Here is a 22,545-nt window from a genome sequence, read left to right as displayed (position 1 = left end):
GGTTCTTTGAAGCCACTTTCTTCACGTTTTGAGCCACATTGGTCAGTTTTCGATAGACATTTACTCAATTTTCTCTAAAATACAATAATTAGGGCCTAAGCCCCCCCCCCCCCCCATGGGTTGATTTTTGTGATGTCATTCTGATAGACTATTTGTTGATCAAGTGAAATGGAAAGAACCTCTGATATTATCATTGGACTTTGATAAATAAAGTTTTGATAAGAAGCAATGTGCGAATTTTTAATCTTTAACACCAAGGTACGAAAAGCAGAAAAATTTTGGCAACTTTTAGACACTTTTATCGGCAACTTTTTTTGGGATTCATGGGCAACTTGTGGCTAACCCTAGTAGGTATCCAGGGGACAGGTCTCGCGCGGAGACAACGCTTTACTTACATGTACATGAAGTACCGACCCGTTCTTCAGGTCTGAGGCACTTCATTCGGCTTACATGAGGAACAGAGTACTTGCAGCCTAGTACTTGCCCATCTTTGGTGTTTTGCCAATCACAGGCCGCATCGACGTTGAAGTTTTAAGGGTTTAAAGGAACCTTCTTTGGTAAAGTCCAAGGGAAACATACTCAACAGCTTTTCAACTGACTGGAAATGATCAAAATCTCTCGAGAGGGCTGGCGTTCCTTTTAAATTTCTGTTGTTTATGTGCTGCACGTTTGCCGGAAATGTGTTGATGTGCAATTCACAGTATTCACGAGAAAACACCTATGATGGTATTGAAATCTAGTGATATATCTTTCTGAGAGGACTAGCATTGCTACCAAAGCAACATGGAGTTTTATGAGCCTAATGGCGTGCAGCTAAATGGTATAACCCGGATAGACCCTGATGATAACCGAGCCGTGTCGCCCGCTGTCGACCGTTATGGTTTCGTAGGAGATCACAAGCAAGCCTCGTAAGTTTATTTTCTCTCATAATCTACATCATATCATTCTATAAAATCATCCCATGATTACAGATATAACGTTTGTGAGGAAATATAAACAAGAAGTAGGTTTTTCCGTTTCAGCTGCAATCCTTATTATAATACACTTTGCGCAGTTTGCGCATGTGTGATTACTCTGCCATTGCATATATATTTTGTACATAGCTACATACAGCATTCCAAGCTTTATGGCTTCCTTTTGCAGTGAGAGTTACGAGCCAGTGCCTTTAATTGTACATAATTACATAGATTCTAATCTATTTCTTATCTATTAAATATCATATAATTATCTTTTCATCTTTGGATATATTAGCATAATACCTCGGTTGCATCTAAGCGTGGACATGATACAAAAGAACATGTTCTAATAGGGTGTCAGACATGATGTGTTTTGTCGCCGAACATTTGAAGTTTGACAGCTGTTAACTGTTACAGCAAACTGTCACACCAGATCGGCGCGTTCAACTCATAAGCTTATTTCATTTTTCTCAACTTGCAGGCATATTTCTTGCTCAGAAAGTGTTCTTAACATCTAAAGATGGTTGCAAAGGATATTTTGTTGAGCAAAATATTATATTTAATATTTAAATATTTTATTGGCTGCTGAGACAGACAAGTCATCTTAGTGTGAGAATGGCATGTACATGATTTTAGCCAAAAAAGTTAGAATGACTGTTAATTGCTGTCCCATTTTCACTAAGATCATGCTCTATTGTGATCAACCATTTCAATTCGAACCGTGTTTGATAGATTTGGTGGACAGTCCCAGTAGAACTTTGGAAAGATTTCTGGTCAGCCCCATTAATGATACATGCTTTACTGTCATACTAACCCTCCTTCAAAAACAGTGAATGAGAACAGAGTTTGAGTCACAAAATGTATAGTACATAATTAACATATGGGGATGTGTGGAAATCTTACCAAAGACTCTCCCAGCCATGTTTGGTTGAGGCTGGGTTTTGCCTGGGTATAGTCTTTACTAGTCTCTATTCACATTACAGGAATAAAGAAGACAGTTGGTATTTGTAACACAAGTTAAAACAGTTTTATTAAAATCTGTATTTTTGGAACATTTTTGCTATCAAAATGAAAAGAACACCAGCCTCTCCTATAACTGGATATGTTGATAACCTTGAATTAGGCCTGGGATAAATTGAGAAAGCTATATTACATGCAAGGACGGTGCCTACTAAATATACCAAAATATTGTTGTGCGGTTTGTCACTATGCTGGAAAAGTAGATCTTAGCAAGGGCTATTAAAATCCAAAAAGAAAATTGTGGGTAACCACGCATTTTTGAGAGATAAATAAGCAATAATATTATTATTCTAAAAAGCAGTAAAATACAAAGCAATGTATGGCATTTTTTTCTAAATTGAAGCTTTGTTATCTCTGAAAAATGCATGGTTACCCCCAATTTTCGTTTTGGATGCTGAAAGCACTTGCTAAGTTCTGCTTTATCCACATAGTTTTAAACCTTGAAAAATTATCCCTGTATTAGTTGGCACCACCCATAGGAAACCCGAGTATCCCGAGATTACCAATAATACATACCCTACTGCCTTCAACAGTGGCTGATAAAGTTGCGTTTTGGTGGACGTCAATCAAACAAAAGTCATTTGTTAAAATTATTTTGAATTGTGACAAAATTTCAAGGCAACAGAACCAAGAAATTGACCATTTACCCAGTAAGAGAAATTAAAACTTTATTAAATTGATTAGAATGCATTGTTGAGCTGTTGGGATCTTGTCAAGCCAAGCCATTTACTAGACTGAAAGAGTTCCGTGGGTGCATGTGAATTTTGTGTACAAAGGCATGATAATGGTCACGTGACCAATTTTTTTTATTCCAGCGAAGATGTTGGGCTGATTGATTTGTTCGTATAAACACAAGACAAAATTCATTCCACTCACTGGACCAGTCTGGAAAGTGGACTACCCCACCTCCATATGAACAAGTCCTAAGGTGGCTAACCTGGGATGCAGATGTTCCAGAAGCAAAATTTGTTTCCATAAAAGAACAGTGTTTTAACATGGTTAACAAAAGTTACTGCTTCCAAAGTGAAAAAAATTCTTTACCATTACCACTACCATTAACATATGCTTTGATGTGCTTCTTGTTTGGTTAAACTGGTTTTCAAACTTTTTTTATCTGCAATGTTTGTGCAACACAGTTCCGTAGCTCTAAGCCATGTCCTGACATGGATATTTAAAGTGATTTGGCATTACCTGGTGGTTGCACATCATTGTTTTATTCTCTGTCAATTAAAGTTTATTCACGTTATAACCTCATCATGCATCATAACCAACTTCTTTGAAATAAAGAGCCCTTCAAATTAGCTCACCCTTTTGTGGCTGATTTTTGACTGAAGTACTTCGTCTTGAGTATGCGCCCCGTTCATGCCCCCCTGCTTATTTTTAGGGAGGGAGGGGGCAGGAATGAGTACTGGGAAAATAGAGGTTGGGTATGCATGTACTATTGGTCATGTTTATCACTTATATTTCACAATGCACAAATACCGTTTGGTAATTCAGAATCAAAGTTGACTAACTGCTTCAGTTAACTACATCATTACAATAGTAGAACCTGTTTTCTTTTCTTCTAAGTCACATCTTATAATATTATTTCCAGGTCCAGGTATTTCTTCCATAACATGTATGAAGTGTGCCAGTATTAGAACTATATGAATGGCTTTGCGTACAATGATATTAATTTTATAAAGTAATATATATACACCTGCTGTTGTTTGCATGCAATAATAGATGTCCATCTCACCAAGATTTGGTATAAATAAAATAAGCACCTTCCTTGAACAAGTACCATACCTCCTACCGTGTCCAAGTCTGAAATAAGCATCCTGATGGTTGTTCGTGGATTTTATGGTGTTTGAAATCTGTAATGCTTATCAGCCAGGGGAGTTTCTTTTTATTTACCAGTAGTCATATATTCCTTTCCTAGGGTGTCGAGGCAGATGGTGGCTGTAGATGTTTTTAGACATCGAGAGTTAAAATGGGTTGAAATGCTTCAGAACTGGGATAAGTGGATGTCAAAGAAATACCCAAAGGTTAGATTCCTTCTTCTAATAATAAATTGACATATGTTTTCCACTTTTGAAAAGAACTCCATTGTATTCACTGTTTTTATGAACTGTAGAACTGATTGATCTAGGCACTCTACTTTGAGAAACTTTTTTCGTTATAATAATTTTACACTGCATGTAATTAAGAACTGAGAGTGTAACCATTTTATGTCAAATTTTAAGCCAATTTTGTTTGGCTGAAAAGTGCCTGAATTTGTACATGTGGCCTTTAATTTAATCAATGAATGTCACTCTGTTGTTGTTGCTTTTTTTCACTTTAAAGCATCTGTTGTTCTGCTTTGTTGTTTTCATTTATTTCCTTGGATGACTTGAAATGACAAAGGCTTGGTATTTTGGGTTTGCTTTTCTTGAAAACTAAAAACTAAACATAAACCAGCAAAAAAAAAAAAAAATGATTGATGTCCTCTGTTCTAAATTGAAGGCTTCATGCAAAAAGTGTAGGCACATTTTGGGCAAAAGAAAAAGTCAGGGTAAAGTTTGACATAAGACAGTCATGTTCTGAGCCCTTCAATTTTGAGTAAATGTTTGCCTACATCTTTGGGTAGTTACATGTACCGTAGATATTGCTCATTGTTGTCTTGAAAGGTTTCTTATTTATACCTGGAAGTGAATATATGAAAATTCATACATTTGAAGTACAGAAGAAAGAATACAAAGAATGAATGATCATTAAGTAGTTGCAAAAAGAAAGCCTGAAAAAAATCAGGCTTGAACGGGTTTCAAAGCCATGACCTCTGCGATGTTGATTGAGTCATCAAGCTTGAGTTGTCAAGCCAACTGGGAACTGGTCATATTGTGAATTCATAAATTATATACCAGTACCTGTAGAGGTGACGAGATGAAAGTGAATAGTATTATATGAAAATTCATACATTTGAACTACGGAAGAAAGAATGAATAAGTGAATGATCATTCCAGTTGTAAGCCTGGAAAAATTCAGGCTTGAACAGCATTCGCACCCATGACCTCTGTGATACTGGTCATATGGTGAATTTGTAATACCTGTACCTCTAGGTGATGAGATGAAAGTTAATATATGAAAATTTATACATTTGAACTGCAGCGGTATTGCAGAGGTCATGGGTTCAAAATATCCCATTCAAGCCTGAATTTTTTTCAGGCTTTCTTTTTGCAACTACTTAAGTTGCGTATATAGCTGTGATGATCATTCACTTATTCATTATTTATACCTGCAGATAAAGGAAAGATGCCGCAAAGGTATTCCATCATCTGTTCGTGGAAGAGCTTGGCAGAATCTCTCTGGGAGTGAAGCCCTAAAAAATAAAAACAGTGGAGTATTTGATGTGAGTTTAAGCTAAGTATTTATTACTCATGCAGGAAAGTTATGAATGAATGATAGCTGTTTCAGTAGTTGCTACATTGTATGTCTGCTAGGAAAATACAGGGACATATTTTGTATTTATGTTTGAATAAAAAAAATTTATGTTCACTAAATCAGCTGCCTAATCCAATGTTTGATTACGTTTTGGTAATAAAGCCTGTAGCAAGAACACTCAAGGTACCCATTGTTAAGGGGTACTGTCATTAAGCATTGGAGAAACTGTACTTCTGCAAGGAAATAAGCTGGTCACATGCAAAAGAAAATCTCCATTTCTTGTTGTCTTTCGGTTATTTTCAAACTGTAGGTAGCTGGCTATCTTTACTGTAGTTGGTAGCCATCATTGCAGGCTGCTAGCAACTAATAACAGCGGCCACTTGCTCACTCTCTTAACTATAAGGGTTGTCCAATACACGCGCACTGTAATGGTCTGTGAAACCAAGGTTTTGATCTGTTATTTTCATTAATTTTGGTCTGTGGTCTTGACGAATTGATCTTAAGAGGGAGATGATGTTCCATATTAATTGCATAGATCTCACTTCACTCTGTTGTTGAGAGGGGTCATCCATCTTGATGGTCTGTACAGTTCATTTGGACCATTATCTTGAAACACGGACCATAAGATGGAGATTACGGTCTGTAAATTGCATCTCATTAAGGGGACTTAATAATAAATTATCTCACTTTGATTCTGAGAGGGTTCATTCATTCTGATGGTCCTAACAGTTCATTGGGATCGTGATCTTGAAACACAGACTGTAGGAAGGAGATTATGATCCGTCAATTGTATCATTCTCATTATGTCGACTTTTCATAGTTCAGTGTGTTTCTCAGTGCAACTTCCATTGTGCTGATTAGATAATGAGATGCAAGCTCTGTATTCAGACCGTATTCAAAGTTTGACAGTCTGTATGAAAGATACGAACTGTAAATTGCTGTTACGATCCATATCTATGCGACAGTTTATAGCCACTGAAAAAATCCTTAGAAAGAATATGAGGCCACAGCTTATATTTGGAATTGTACTATCAAATTATAATAGAGTCATAAAGACTGTTCTCTAATTCCAAGTGATTTTGTGCAGGATCTTCTACAGAGAGAGTCTCCAGAGTGGGAGAAAGTGATTGAGAAGGACTTGAGCAGAACATTTCCATTCCATGAGATGTTCCGTGTAAAAGATGGACCAGGGTGAGTTCAGTACAGTTTTGGTGGTACATGTACATGTAAAAAGGACCAGATAATTCTCAGAGAAAGTGGCACATTTGTCAACTTTTGTGAAAGAAATAGAACTTGGTGGAAAAGCTGAAGAATGTGAAACCTCATAAAAGTACAGCACCATTCATGATAGGTCTTTTGTCGTTACAGCCATGAGTCAGAAGAATGCAGAAAAGGAGATGTGACCTCCCCATCCCTTCCTTTTTTTCTCTGGTTAAAGTTAAAGTAAAGCAAAAGTTCTAATGTGATAACAAGTCCGGTGGCTCTACTTTGGCTAAGAGAGTTGTTATCTTGTTAGAATTTTTGTTTAGCTTTAAAGAAATCATTTCAAACATCACTTGACAGTTGGTTCAACTTTTAGGCTAAAGTCAAAAGCTTGCTGGGTGAATTTGAGCCCTCAAATCACAAAGTAAACAAGGAACTATGTTTTCTGACACTGTGAACAACCAGTCTGTATGCTTGCCATATTAGAGCGAATTCAGAGAAATTTGAATGCCAATGCCAAATCATCACTTACATTGTTTTTCACAAATGCCCTCTTGTTTACTCCCTTTAACCTATTCATTAGCTACTTGGCATGATTTTGGCTGCCAAAACAGATGCGCTTAAGGTGATTCCGCTGAAAGAGAAGGAGTATTTAAAATTTTCTAAGACTTGGTCCAGTTCATGACTATGTTATAAGCATTACAAAAATGCAATAAAAAATGGGGGTCACCGTGCTCGTTTTTGTGCAACCCGGGTGGCTATTATAGTAAATAGATCACCCACAAGGTTTATATTGGGAACGCTAGTAATCAGAAATAGGGAACTATCATTTCTAGAAAAATTAATTTCTTGCATTAAAATATCGAAGCAATTCAACAAAATTTACTTTAATCTTACACAACAAACTATTTTCAGTGAACTGGAATTAAGATTATGAAAGAAATTAAAGATTTTGCTGCATGTGCACGTAAGCAGCACTACCTAAATACGTGCTTTTTAAAGCATTCAAATAAAAATATCTCAAAGTAGAGTATTAAACTTTTCTTTAAATCGCGATATATAGTGGTCAACCGTATGACATTTAAATTGATGCATTAAAAAATGGGGGTCACCGTGCTCGTTTAGAAGAAAAGGACCATTTATTTTCCTGCCGAGCTTAACCTCAAGGAAATCCCGTAATGTTGTGCGCGCGCGCTCGTGCGCGCGCTAAATGACGCGAAAAATTATGCGCAGCAAGGATGCGCAATGCAATTCAATGGAATCACCTTAAGAGCAATTCTCCAGGAAAGTGAAGCAAAGTTGGAAATGAAAAATTTTAACCCCTCTTCAATTTTTGTGTGTAGGTAGGTTACCTTGGGGGATAGACAAAAACAACCATATTTGGATCGGCAGATGTATCGTTGCCATGGTAACCGCACTATATGACGTCGGCCTTGGGACCATGTTTTGAGCAAAAGTTCCACTCTCAAAAAGTAAAAGTAAACGAGTCTGGTTCTCGAGTGCATGTGAACCAATTCAAATGAAATTCATACAGATGGTAGAACCACTCTCCCAGTTTATAAAATTCAACATTACAATAATTTGGGTTTCATAAACAAGAAGAGAATGCTCGTCCTACTATGTTCCCTGTCAGCCATTTAGACAAGCAGGAAAAACAAGCACAACGATATTCGTTATTTTTCCGAAAGTACTCTTTCCACATAAACCAAATTAGCAGCAGAGATTACATAGATATTGACGTTTCTAAATATCATAAAATCAATTTGGGGAAACTATAGTCTGGCCATGGGTGTTGAAGACACCTGGGACAAATTGCAAAAAATTGCAAAATTGGTAATTTTGAGAGCTCTAGTATTTAGCTCAAACAGGCTTTAGAGAGAGAAATTCAGCTTCAAAAGTATCTTTTATCATCTTGTCTGCTACCTACATTTAGTAAATAAGGTTTTGGCAAACACATTTGATGAAATATAAATTGATACAAAACCTACCTTGAGGGTTTTGGGAATTTCTTCAGGATGCTTTCGTCGCGTGGTTCTCTCCAGTATCTCTCCTTCGCACGTTCCGTCTTTTTGACCAAATCTAGCGCAGACTAACAGTTACTCCCATTGAATATCCAGTTTGCTGTGTTTCGGACCAGGGATGATGATACAAGTAGCCCGCACACACTTGGCAAAGAATAGTTGACAAAGTCCAAAACATGGTCGTAATGCTTGCGATTTCTGCCATCGAGCACCTAAATTCATCAATATTATTCAGCCAGGAAGTAAAGTAAATGTCTCGAGATCGATGTACAAAGCAAATGCATGCCTTTGAACGATCCAAAGTAACGTCTTTGGCTAAACTCGAGTCAGATATTGCGATAGTCGACAAGCCAAGAATGGTAAATAAACTGAACGCATAGGCCGGAAGTCCGAGAAGCACGACTGCTGACCGGATGTAACACAATGTAATGGGATGTAACACCGGATGTATGTGTAATGATATCCTCTTTTAATGGGGTTGTTTCTCAATGGCAATGGTGAAGAAAGCCAAAAAAATAATAATAATAATAACCGAATGAAAACAAAAACAAAGGAAATGAAGCTGAACTGAAGCTTGGGCGGAAAATTGAACGCATGATCATAATAGCCACCCCCCCCCCCCCCCAAAAAAAAAAAAAAACCAAAGATTGCTCTTTAGACTGTGAAAATGCAATTACAAATTGAGTTATGATAAACTATTCGTGACAAGAGAATGAAAAATTCGCGCGTGAAATCTTACAATTATTTACCTGCACGGCAAAGAATAAGATCCATTTCGTCGCTGATTTTATCACGGTTTATACTAAGTCCGTAGGCTTGCACGTGCCTGGAAATATCCCTTTGACATTGACTGAGTTTTATATTGTTTCCACTGCACTCACAAACCGAAACGTCCCTTTTGGGATTTGAAAGAGACCAACTTTCTATTGTACCGACCAGGATATTTTCCTTCGCACGACGAAATGCAAATTCCCTTACAGTGTTTTTGATCGACGGCACAAATTTACGTCCGGTCACCCCTCCCCCACCAAAAAACACAACAGCAAAAAATACATAAATAAATAAATAAATAAATAAATAAATAAACAGAAAGAATGCCAAAATTTGGGCAGGTATTAGGTACTGAATGTGAAAATTTATCGGCTTGAAGAGGACTTATTACGCGGGATGCCCTGAAGGGGCATACCGTGTCTAAAAACGGGTCGATTTCTTTTTTTTTTTTTTCTTCGTCGTATACACAAATCGGTACATTAATTTATTCATTAAACTCTCCCCTCTCCTACTCGGGATGTATTGTTTTGATTGTCTTCAACAAAAGCAGGCCAATCAAAATCCATTCTTGTCGCTTATATTGCGAGGGAGGGGACCCACTCACCCCTACCTGTGTGACGTCAATGCATCATTTGATATATTTATTAAAGACGGATTAAGTCGCGCCATATTGTTTTAACATGTTCTGGACTCAAGTGTGCCGTTTTCAAAGGGAAATTTCACCATTTTGAAGCGGCAAATCGAAAGAATAACTTCTAAGAAGCACCTGACACGTAAAACGGTGGAAATTGGTGAGTTCTTAGTGAAGGAATCGTGCTTTGTTTGACAGTCTTAGACCACGACGTGAGACTGAAAAGAGGTCATTGAGAAGCTTACGTTATCGTAATGGAATTTGACAAATTTCCGCTGATAGTCTGAGTCGCGTAACACACGGAAAACAACGTAACGCGATCGTCGTGACTCAAACTATTCCATTAGCAAGGATAGTTTTATCAATCGGCGAAGCATACAGTTGGAATAAATGAATCAGCCCCAGCATCTCGCGTAATGCCAGTATAGCAGGCATCTTGTTTATTTCTGGAGGAGAGGTGGGTCAAAAATTCCAACTTCGTAACTTCTAATGTGTACGCTAATGCACCAGATCAGTGACGTATCTTACATGCAGGCCATCCTTAACATCCAATAAGCAATGAATTAAAACAAACAAACAAACAAAGAAACCCAGGAAACATGGGCGGCTTCTGTGGTTGCGTAAAACGACTAGTGAAGCGCTTTTATTTCGTCCTCTTTATTCACCACTGTAAAACAATCATAAAAGCGGATCAAAAGTCGTCCTTTTATCCCCCTATCAATGATAAATTGTACCAAAAATATCTAAAGAAGAGATAATGCCATTGCGACAATTAGCCGTAGCTACAAAAACAAACAAACAAAAAACGCGTATAACGCATTTAAAACTACATCCGGTCAGCAGTTTTGCTACTCGCATTTCCGGTCTACATATGTTTGGTTGAAACAGGTCGTAAACAACGATTTCTTCGCTTCTCAACCATGCACCACGGAATGTACGGCTCGATTTAGCCAAAGACGTTATTCAGAATCGTCGCAAACATGCATTTGCTCAGCTGTGATCTTGATGCATCTATTTAACTTCCTGGATGGAATGTATTGATGAATTATTTCGATACTCGACACACGACTGTGTTTGACCTGTTCGACTGTTCTTTATTCGGGTTAATGCATGATCATCTTTGGTCTAAAAGAAGATGTTCGGCGAGGCTAGGCAGTTAGATTTGTCCTTTCCACTAGAGTCTGTGCAAGATTTGGTCAAGAAAATGGAGCGAGCGAACTGAGGAGAGACCCATCCTATACGACAAAAGCATCCTGAAGAAATTCCCAAAAGTTGCAAGGTAGGCTTCGTTTTAATTTATATTTCAGCAAATTCGTTGGCCAAAAGCTAATCAATCAAATGTAGAAAACAGATAAGATGAATGAAAAAACCCCTGAAGCTGATATTCACCATCTAAAGCCTGTTTGAACCAAACACTGGAGCCCTCAACATTTCCAATTTTGCAATTTTTTGTAACTTGCCTCGGATGTCTTCAACACCGACGGCCAGAATGTAATTTTCCCCAAATAGATTTTATGATATTTAGAAACTTCAATATCTATGTAAGCTCTGCTGCTAATTTGGTTTGTGTGGAAAGAGTACTTTCGGAGAAATAACGAATATGGTTGTTTTTCCTGCTTGTCAAAATGGCTGACAGGCAACATCATAATACGACCAAGGTCTTCTTGATTATAGACCCCAAAATACTCTAACAGCAAATTTTATAAACTGGGAGAGTGGGTCTACCATCTGTATGAATTTCATTTGAATTGGTTCACATGTACTCGAGAACCAGACTCGTTTATTTTACTATTTGAGAGTGAATTTTTCGGTCAAAACGTAGACCTCAGGCCGACGTGATCAAGTGCGGTTTCCATGGCAACGACGAACCTGCCGATCCAAATATGGCTGTTTTTGTTCATCCCTCCAGGTAACCTACCTCCACACAAAAAATGAAGGGGGGTTAAAAATTTTCATTTCCAACTTTGCTTCACTTTCCTGGAGAATTGCTCTTAAACTCATCACCAATAGATGAGCTTGGGAACAGGTGCCTAAAGGTGGTGGAGCCGGGCTGAACTTTGGCGGCAAGGAGGTATCCATGGCAACCCTGCGAATGGCCACGACCTGACACCATCACACTGAATAAATCAGTGGAATACTTACCTAAAACTTACCATAGAGAAGGGTGGGAGGGAGCAGGAGCAAAATCACAGTAGCAGACAAACAGCTAACTGCAGCCAAGCAAATGCAAACAGCGAATGACCTTTGGGCGAGCAAAGCGACAAAAGCAATTGCATGAAAGTGTCACCGAGTGACCCTGCTAGATCTCCTGGGCCGCCCCTGTGACCAGTGTGTGGGAAGACTGCTGACCCGCACTGTTTTGAGCTTAACTTAGCCTAAATTTCATTTAGCCACATAATGTTAAAAGGCACTTAAAATTCAGATTTGGAATCAGGGTAAGAGGGGAGAAGCTTAGTAGAGGGAGGATGTACTTCTTAAAATTATGATCCCTGAAAGGAAGGAGATTATTTGAAGGGCTCGGGTATAACCAACCTACATTGTATAGTGCAAATCAGATCATGTTTTGTTGTTTTAATCAGATTCACTGCCATTTTTGCATGTGGCCTTGAATTCCTTCAGGAAACATTGCTTTAATGTTTTATCTGCTGTTTTGCACTTCATGTGCATAAAAACCTATGAATATGGGCAAGATTTCCATTTTTATCACAAAACAAAGTGCAAAGCAGCGGATAAAACATTTGAAGCAATTAACAAAAAACATATTTTTTTTCTTTCAGGCAGAGGGATTTGTTTAACATACTGAAAGCGTATTCAGTGTATGACCCTCAAACAGGATACTGCCAGGTAAGAAACATGAAAAACGAGTTTGGAAAACAAATAAAGGTGATTCCACTGAATTGCATTGCACATCCTTGCTGCGCATAATTTTTCGTGTCATTTAGCGCGCGCACGCACAACATTGCGGGATTTCCTTGAGGTTAAGCTCGGCAGGAAGATCAATGGTCCTTTTCTTCTAAACGAGCACGGTGACCCCCATTTTTTATTCAACGAAATTAAAGAAAATACGACTCTCTAAGTTATATCCCAGTTTCAATAATTTTTCATTATTCAATTTCGAAAAATTATTGTGGAATCACTACTACGATCAATTTTGGACGTTTAGTGGGAAGCGTACAACAGCTCGAATGTCCCCTATTATGCTATGGGATTAATTTATTTAGCCACTTTATAGCGTTTTACTACAAAGTTACAGTACTGAGAAAAATGCTAGTATTTCACTGTCAGTACTAACTTTTTGGAAGTACTGGGCACTTCTCGGTGAAGACTAGCTCTTTTAATATTGAGGTCACATGCCTAGAAAATACTGAGATACTACAGCCCTCTAGAATCAAAACAAGCACAGTGACCCCCTCTTTTTATTTTATTTTTCTGATATACTAGGTATACTTAACATCTGTAGAGATTTTCAAAAAAATTCTCATTACAAACGTTCTTTCGATGGAATCACCTTAACAGCTACCTTACATTAATAATTGCCATGGTCCCATATGATTTTAACATTTACAGATACCACCACTTTCAGTGATCCATTTTGTGGTTATTTTTTTGCAGGCAATGGCTCCAGTAGCTGCTGTCCTTCTGATGCACATGACAGCCGAGGTGAAGACTGTAATTAATATTTCCTAGACTAAATATATAGAGGATATTACATGACCCTGTGGGGATATGAAATTTCTCTTAGAGTGTTGAAAAATATTTTTCAAGACAATAAGAGAAATTCTTTTTATCTCCAAGCGGCCATGTAATGTTCTGTTTTTTATATAAACAATCATTTTTCGCGTGAAAGCTCACCTGGTATTTCACTGGTGTTTATATAATAAATTTGATTATTTTGAATTCATCAACTGATCTGAAACACTGAGATAAAATAGATTTAGTCTCTGTCAGTTCAGGATACTTCGCTTCCAGAGGCTTTTCAGTTAAGGGAAACATGTTTTTAATGTAACAAGAGTTTCTGTGAAATAGCTAAAACTAACAAAGTAATGTCTCTAAGAAAGATCTACAACATTGGTAAGTTTCAATTTTGAACAACTATGTCCGACATGAATGTGAAGACTATCTAACCATTAACCCCTCCTCCCCTTTGGAATTTCCTGTACCTTTATCCCACCTCCCATCCCTGTGGAATTTCCAATACACTCCATGGTGGGGTGTGGATATTTCTGGAACCACACAATTTAGTCCTGAACACATACAGTTTCCTTCATTTGTGGTCAAATAACTGCAGTTAAAAGGTGAGTGTTACAGGCAAAAGTTCATAACATTTCACCAATGTTTGATTAATCCTTTCTCTCTTCCCAAGAAACTAGGAAAAAATTGCCAAACTTTTACCACCATTGATGATTCACTTTTTCAGCGGAAATTGAGATTTGATGAATTTTGTTTGCATTACAGTAGTAAAGTACTCTTGCTCAGTTCATTAATGTAAACAGCGCTTGAATGTAGTTGTCTCTATCTTGCAGGAAGCATTCTGGTGTTTGGTGCGTATCTGTGATAATTACATTCCTGGGTACTACTCTCCCAAACTAGTAAGTTATATATTGATTTAATTGACCAAGTTTGTTTGGTCAAGATGGCTTGGCAAAAATACCTCTTCTTCACACTTTTTTTTTTATGGTTAGAAACTAAGTCAAAGTCATTGAAAAACAGAAAGACACACATTAGGGAAATACCATACCCCAAATTGCTTTTTCTGGCCTGGTCTGCACTAGGCACTAGGCTCATATGAGGAGGCCATAGCATGAGGTCTGTATTGTGAAAAGATTGGTTGAATTCCAGATCAATATTTTCCCAATATGGAGGGAACAAGCTAGTTTTTATTATATAGACTTTCCAGCTTGTTGCTTTGTAGTCCCCATGAAACTTGTTTATGTTCAAGCAGTGCGAGAAAAAAAAGGCAAGAAAGTAAATACTCTGACATGACGGTTTGAGCAGTTCCTACTTCCTAAGCTTAATTTAAAACATTAATTCTTTGCTTTGTTTTTTGTCAAAATTGAAACGCTTTGGTCCTTTCAAATGTACGAAAATTCGGACCACAGGGAGCGGGAGCCAATCAGAATGCTCCTTTTCAGCATGGACCAGTTCAGCTATACAATAATTATAATAAGTAGTTTTGTGAGGACACAAAGTCCAGGTATGGACCACACGGTTTATGTGATATATATTTTAATGATGTGTTATTAAGGAGTTATGTTTACCGTTTGTTTACTTTTGAACTAGGAAGCTGTTCGGCTAGATGGAGCTATGTTTGGTGGCTTGCTGGAGAAAACTGTACCACATGTAGCAAAGCACATGGTAAGGATCACTGTGACTTCAGTCATTTATAGTTCTGATTTGTTATGTCACTTCTGTACTATTTGTGTTTGACTCCTGTTGGCAAGTGGTGCAAAGTGCAGACATGAATTTTTAGCTCTCTTCTACATTATAACTCTCCAGAAATGCAGCAGCCCCAGTGGTCCATTTCACAGCATCTGTATATTATATTTTGCTCTCCTCTTCACCTACTGGTTTCTCTCTTATGAATTAGAAATTTCATTGTCACAAACAAGTTCAGAAATCATGAAAAAATATGAAGTAAATTAGAATGATGTATTAATCAGTAAATGACACATGCATACTCAGAAAAAAATCCGAGTGCTCCTATCAGGAGTTGAACCTAAGACCTTCCAATTACTAGTTCGGATGCTCCGAACAAGTAATCGGAACTAGTCCGAACTAGTAATCGGAAGGTCTTAGGTTCGACTCTTGATAGGAGCACTCGGATTTTTTTTCCGAGTATGCCTGTGTCATTTACTGATTAATACATCATTCTAATTTATTCACTAGGCTTAACATATTCCATCACATTATTTCCAATATGAATTAAGTTGATATAAATGGCCTTTTCCTGGTGTTATGATACCATTAATTTTGTTACACTAAACAAAGACTGCAAAGAAACATACTGGTATACCAAAGCGCAATAGCCACAACCAACAATAATCGCTGCAACACCAAGTAACACCCATGTACATGTAAGTAACAACCTTCTGTACTACAAATCTGTGTTCCCTTCCCTTTCAGCGAGTTCACCACATAGACCCTTTGATGTACATGACTGAATGGTTCATGTGCCTGTTGGCCAGGTTGGTGTTATTAAAAGGCTCCTTTAAGAGTGACAGGTCTTTTTTACAGGTCACTGTTGTACTGGTATCCAACCAAGAGGGTCAGCATGCCCTAGGCCTGAATAAGTAGCTTTTTAATATGGAGTTTAGGGCTAGGAGACCCTGTTTAGCTGGTTTATTTACAATTGTCACAGTGACCTGTAGTTTTGACCTGTGACCTGTAAATGAAACCTGCCGCTTTATTAGATCTCAACTGAAGTACTTTATATTCTGAAAGGAAATTCTTCATTTAAATGCAGAGCCTGCACTAAACACAAATTAATAATGGTTTAAATATTAGACATGAAGATGATATGACTGCGTACAGTTGATCCCCCTGACATAAATCATCAGAGCACCAAAATATGAAGCCAGCTATGTGGTCACACACAGGAGGTGATCATTTACAAAAGGGCAGGTCACAGGAGGTGTAAATTTTGACACACTTGTGTGTGGAATTATGTTTCGGAACCCTCATTTACGAGCAAGTACTTTAATGTTTACCTGTAAAAGCTGTAATTGCTTTTATTAGCAGCTACAACATCACAGGTGGGGAACTCGGGTATAAACATGACGGGGGGAGGGGGGGGGGGAGGTCCAACGGAGCCTAACATTTTGCACCCAAAAAAATACAAAAAAAAAGACTGGAAATTTTAGACCCAAAAAAATACATGACTTTAAATACCCTAAAAATGCAATCTTAAGAACAGTTTACATACTGCCTTTCTGCCTTTCGGATCTTGCGGGAACTTTGGCTTGAATTGTGTAAGAACTATTAGCCTGGCAGAAATTTGAACCCAAAAAAATACGCACAGATTTTTCAGACCCAAAAAAATACACAGTTGAATCTTCAACCCAAAAAAAAACAGGAGTTGAAAATTTTAGACCCAAAAACATACGTCGGACCCCCCTGTCACGTTTATACCTGAGTATCTCCCCTGGATACAACATCTTTTTAAACTTTGAAACAGGGTTGCCATGGTAAGGGAAAAGTCAGGGAAAAACATTAAACAGGGTTGTAAAACAGAAAAACAGGGAATTTTGCATCAAGTCAGGATAATTCTAGATTATGCCTTTAAGTCAGTGAGTTCAGTCTGGACTGGAAAATATTTTGGTTCAGACAACCATACAAACTTTAATGTATATTTTAATGCTGCTGTAGTCCTCTAACTTCTTTTTCTTTGTGAAGCAGCTGCTATGAGAATGTTACAGTTTCTAGTACAACTTTCAGTTTTAATATTCTTATAACCATCATGGAGCTACCACTGAAATTCACATTTGCTGTTTTACTAGAGCGTATGAGGCCTGTATTTGGACATGTCCTCATAACTTCTTATTTTTTGCTTGTATTTTCTATAAATGCAGGAACCTTCCTTTTGCCACTGTACTTCGTGTGTGGGACATGTTCTTCTGTGAAGGTTTGTTTATATAAAGCTTTAACACCCATGCTTGCAGTGTCATTGAATCATAAATTTGGTTACAGCTAGACAGGGATATATATTTCGGGGTTTGTTGTAAAATTCTACTTACAAATTACTGCAAAAATTGATGATGAAAATAATGAACTCTGTAAATTGATAATGAATGGACCTGATTTAAACTGAAATGGCTAATACTGTGTATTCTTTTGTCTAGGGATAAAAGTACTATTCAGGACTACTTTAGCAATGATGAAATTAGCTCTTACTCCAAAGGATCTTCCACATTGTCAAGGGTATGTAGCTTGAATGTATGCCTTGCCATTTCGCTCAGAGAAGTGGTCTCATTAAACTACTCACTGAAATCTGTGATTTGGCCTAATGATATTTTAAACATGTTGGTCTCTGCTCTTCTGGTATATCAGAGGATAATGCTGGGCCTTCAGCCAATTGTTCACTTTTTGCACAATCTTTCACCCTCTTGTATTGTCCCCCAATATACCAGCTGCCTGAAGGCATTTATTTACTGATTATTCTCCAGAATTGGCTTGTATATGTACATACAAGGTTAAACCCAACAAAGCGCACATGATTGTATTGGCCATCCAGTATTTAATATAACAACACTAAGCAGAAATAATTGTTACTTGAACACTAAAGACTAAAAAATTAATAAGTATTATCATTATGGTTTTAATTAATCTCTAGTCTGATTCTCAGAGAGATCTGAGGAGGAGGGAGTGAAGCAAGCATCCTTGGCCTGCATCTGAGAATCAGGCTAAATGTTCATTGGATTATGAGAAGTAGTTGAAATGGAACAAGTATTTGTTTCCAGTTCTGTTAGAGTGGTTTTAATTGAGTGGGTGGCGTTGACTCGTCAAGTGGTTAGAGGCGTGGACTCGTAATCTGGAGGCCCCAGGTTCGAGTACCCTCAACTCTGATCACTAGCGTGGATTTGTTTCATGGTAGTCCCCTGTTCAAATCTTTGGTCACGCTTTGTAAATAGCCAACTGGTGAGCCTCCCTGCCAGTTGGGATTTTTAAAGAGTTTCTGTTCTGTTTAAAGTATTTGTTTGATTACATGGCCCCACAAGCTTCTAGCTTAATCTAACTGTGAACAAATAAATTTACTTTACTTTTACCCTAAAAGCCAATTAGAAAACTATTTTGAAGCTAACACTTGATTTTTAGTAAATGTAAGCAACATAACAAACCAGTCAGGACTTGATGCAAGTACCTAGTAAGTGAATGTCATGTGTAGGAAAATGCGTATGAGCAAATCATGATTGGTTTTGGTTCAAATTGTCTGAGAAAGTGACTCAAGTCTTTTAACCAATCACATACTAGTGAAGTGGAGCAAAACTAAAGCGAACACAAATTACCCTATTTTCTTGCTCACAACATCTGTATTTTTACGAAATGAGCTGACAACCAAGTAGGGGATAGCCTTCATCAGTGTAATGTAAAATATACTCTTGAAATGTCTTGTGTACAGATTGTTTGAGACAAATGAGAGATTAAGGCACTTACCTATGACGTTAATGCAAGAAGACTCTCTCATACCTGTGGTAAGAATGTTCACCTGCTCTAGCTGTTGACTTTCATCCTTTTAAAACCTTTTTTAATACCTTCCAAGAATATCAAGAGGGGTACATTTTGGAGAAGTATTTTTCATTACACAATGCATTAAAATCAGTTTTATATGTGACTTAAGCCAGGTTAGATAAGACTTTTATTTGGACTTTTATTTTCTATTTTGAAGGGGAACTACAATGTAACTGAACTGCCATGTTGTTGCTATGGAAAGTTCCTAATTTTTATATCTTGAAAACCCTAGCTTTCACAGAGAAGTTGTTTGGTCCATCTTTGTTTATTTAAAAGATTTTCAATATTTTAGAGCCATAATCATATTTGGCGGGTCTTGTGATCAGAACAGAAAAAGGCCTAAAACTCAGATGGGGCACACATGTGAAATTTGAAAAGAGTACCAAAAGATAATAAAAGATGCCCAAGGTGCAAAACAGGACATATTGACTTTTCAAAAGATTTTGAATTTTTACAGAAGTTATGATGTCATAAGCATATACATTTATCCATTTTCGTCAGACTAAACAGTAAATGTAGTAGAGAAGTAGAGAAAGTAGAAAGTAGAGAAGGCTGGAATATCTTTGACTTATCAAAAAAATCGGAACTTTATCCCCCTTTCTGCGAGTCATAGGGATTTTTATCTTTGCAGCATGGTTGGGGACTGGCACTAGTAACATGCATGTAGTGATGATTTTTAAAATCCATCTGTTCACCCTCCTACATTTCAACAATAAAGTGCCACAAAACACTGCAAACAAGAGTTATGTACCATCACTTAAAATCCCCTAGCAACAACCCTTATTCTGTCACTAAATTAACCCCCCTGTAAGCCTAATCTGAGATTGTGCAGAAATAACACACATGCACCTGAAAATTATCTTGCATGTTCCCATACATTCTTTAAACAATAAAGGTTTTATAGATGGATCCTGAATTTTGTTTTTCCACCAGTCCTTAAGTTTGAAGCTTTCCATAAAAGACCTTCGGCGGGAACATGAGCACCAGTTGTCGAAGCAACCGCAAAGGAAGGCAAGTGAGACAAGGTGACACCAAGGAATACAGAAGGAATGAAAGAAATACACCACCCATCTACTGATATGGAGAGGGAAAATATTTGAGACAAGTTATTTAGATTAATGATATGAATTTGTTGAATAAGTGCCAATTTTTTTAAAAGAAAACATCCTAGTTACTGGTTATAATTTTCCAAAGAATTCTCAAGGAGCATAACATAAAAGTATCAAGCCACACATAGTCTAGTACATTTTTAAAATGAATTGATGTCTTTTTAATATGACAACAGGGTTTATTCTAGAGCGTGGCTTTGGGGGATTTCCACAATTTGAAGAAACTTGCATATAAAATGTACGTTGGCACGTCAAATGGGGCACACAAAATTGTGCCCAAGAATAAGTAATTTATTTTCTGATTGAAATAAAATATTCGAAAACATCAATGATGATAAGATTGATACGACTGCCTCTTACAGTCTCAATTGCCTTTCTTTTCTTCGTTTGTATTCTGCACTTTCTGGAGTTGGTTCAAATATTCTTGAAAATGAAAAACGGCTCCTTAAAATTACAGAAGGGGACCCACTGGACCCTCATTGGACAATATCTAGACTAAACCCTGTGAGAGTGTTAAGGGCTGAAAGGTTTTTATTGACAACAAATGACCATAAAATATATTGGTGTAAATAAGGTAGGTGTAGGAATGACTGGTCGTTAATGATGGGACAGGAATCCTAAAATGTCTGCAAGTTAGTAAAACCCTCTAGTGCTTAACAGTTCAATATCAACCAGACTTGTTTTTCAGATTAGCCCAACACACTGCAAGATCTGGGGGAAGGGGGGAGGGAGGGCACATGACTTACCAATTTTTTTCTTTTTTATTTGGGAGGGGGTGGGGTGTCTATTATTTTTAGGATTTCACAGAATTTGGCCAAATGAGCTCAGTCTGATAAGATTTGAGGTGCATGCACCTGTGTCAGCTGTGGTCAGCTCAAAAATGTTATAATTTAGGATTGAATTGTAATTGAAGTATAGGAGTTCTTACACTTCATTTGAATTTAATTTAAACTATTGACAGATATGCAAATATGAAATGTCTTATTCTTTATTTGTAACTGACACACTGTTGTAATGATGTGACATTATTGACATTTTACATCTATTTCATGATTTTTAGAAGAAACTTGAATGAACTTTCAGCCAGGTCTTTTTTTTTCACTCCCTGAGAGGAGTGAATCTGGGGACTAAAGGCTGAGATGCCAGACTCACCAGTTCTTTAGCTATTTGAAGCGAGTGCATTTTGAATTTTGTGGCAATCTGAACTGAAAATTGATATATTTTTAGTACTACTATGGAGTTACAGTGAAACTGTAAATACAGAATGTTAAAGAGAAATCTTTTGCTATTTTAGAGAATATTTAAATCGCAATGATTTTGCGTGGCAGTTAAGATAGAATTGTAATTATAGCTTTGTTAAATATTTGAATTTCTTTGACTGTTAGCAGAACAACTTTGTCAATAAAGGCCTCAATCATTCTTCTTTATAACCTTTTTTTTTTCATTAACTTCCTCCTCAGTTGGGCTTCTGTTCAGGAGTTTTGTCAAATTTCATTAGAAATTTTCATTGGGATTTTCACTGCAGCCATATTTTATGGCAATTTTAGGGAGTGTTCATTATTTGGGAAATTATTTTTAAGAAAAATGGGGAATCCTTCAGTTCTTTACTTGCCTTAAAAGGGAGCCTGTTGTAATCAATAGAGCAATTTTTTAATGAAGTGTATGGTCCCGGAAATAATTTCATAAATTCATTGCCCGCAACAAGATGTGTGAACATATTTTTATCCTTGGGGCGATTTAAAGAATGCTTTACAATTTTTTTTCTTTCTTCATCCTCAATCTGACCATCACTACCATAAGATCATGATCACTGCCAGTAACATCATCGTCATCACACTACAAATGGCTACAAGTCTGCCAGTATAGGTGGTTTGCAACCAATCCCTAGAGATCCAAAAAGACTGGTGTGACAGCCATGTTGGATTACAGAACCTTTTGTTTGTCATCCAACATGGCCACCATACCGTTGTCTCTTTGGATCTCCAAGGATTGGTTGCAAACCACCTATACTGGTCCCAGCTTTGTGAGAGGAGAGTTACTTTTCAATCTGATTTTTATGCTTTGATGTTTTTTTTATGGCTTCCTTTGTAAGCTGACAAAGAATTCAAGTACTTCTTGTGCATACTCATGACCACGTCCATATTTCTTCATCAGGAATTGGCAACCATATTCTTTTCGAAATTTCTTTTGTTTTTCCTCATACTATTATC

At 37.3% G+C, this 22,545-nt stretch overlaps 1 protein-coding gene across 1 annotated transcript; it reads left to right on the top strand.

Annotated features, from left to right (window-relative positions):
• Positions 1-455: 455 nt before the first annotated feature.
• LOC146468967 (TBC1 domain family member 10A-like) lies at positions 456-21,765 on the top strand. Its single transcript, XM_085124002.1, has 13 exons — positions 456-908; positions 3,898-4,003; positions 5,236-5,343; positions 6,463-6,566; positions 12,779-12,845; positions 13,614-13,661; positions 14,525-14,590; positions 15,282-15,356; positions 16,125-16,186; positions 17,570-17,622; positions 17,840-17,918; positions 19,117-19,189; positions 20,160-21,765. The coding sequence occupies exons 1-13, from the start codon at positions 784-786 to the stop codon at positions 20,253-20,255; spliced, it is 1,062 nt and encodes a 353-aa protein (XP_084980128.1). The 5' UTR covers positions 456-783; the 3' UTR covers positions 20,256-21,765.
• Positions 21,766-22,545: the final 780 nt, after the last annotated feature.

Source organism: Pavona decussata, unplaced genomic scaffold (assembly GCF_977016875.1).
Source record: "Pavona decussata unplaced genomic scaffold, jaPavDecu1.1 SCAFFOLD_128, whole genome shotgun sequence".
Classification (NCBI taxonomy): domain Eukaryota; kingdom Metazoa; phylum Cnidaria; class Anthozoa; order Scleractinia; family Agariciidae; genus Pavona; species Pavona decussata.
Note: the sequence above shows the minus strand (reverse complement) of the source record. Positions and strands in the feature narration are given on the sequence as shown.

What these genes read in the sequence shown, in the direction of transcription:
- LOC146468967 (XM_085124002.1), top strand. Translation starts at nt 784, where the DNA reads ATGGAGTTTTATGAGCCTAATGGCGTGCAGCTAAATGGTATAACCCGG. An exon ending in GGAGATCACAAGCAAGCCTC is followed by an intron (nt 909 to 3,897) that starts GTAAGTTTATTT and finishes TTCCTTTCCTAG; the next exon opens with GGTGTCGAGGCAGATGGTGG. An exon ending in GATCTTCCACATTGTCAAGG is followed by an intron (nt 17,919 to 19,116) that starts GTATGTAGCTTG and finishes TCTTGTGTACAG; the next exon opens with ATTGTTTGAGACAAATGAGA.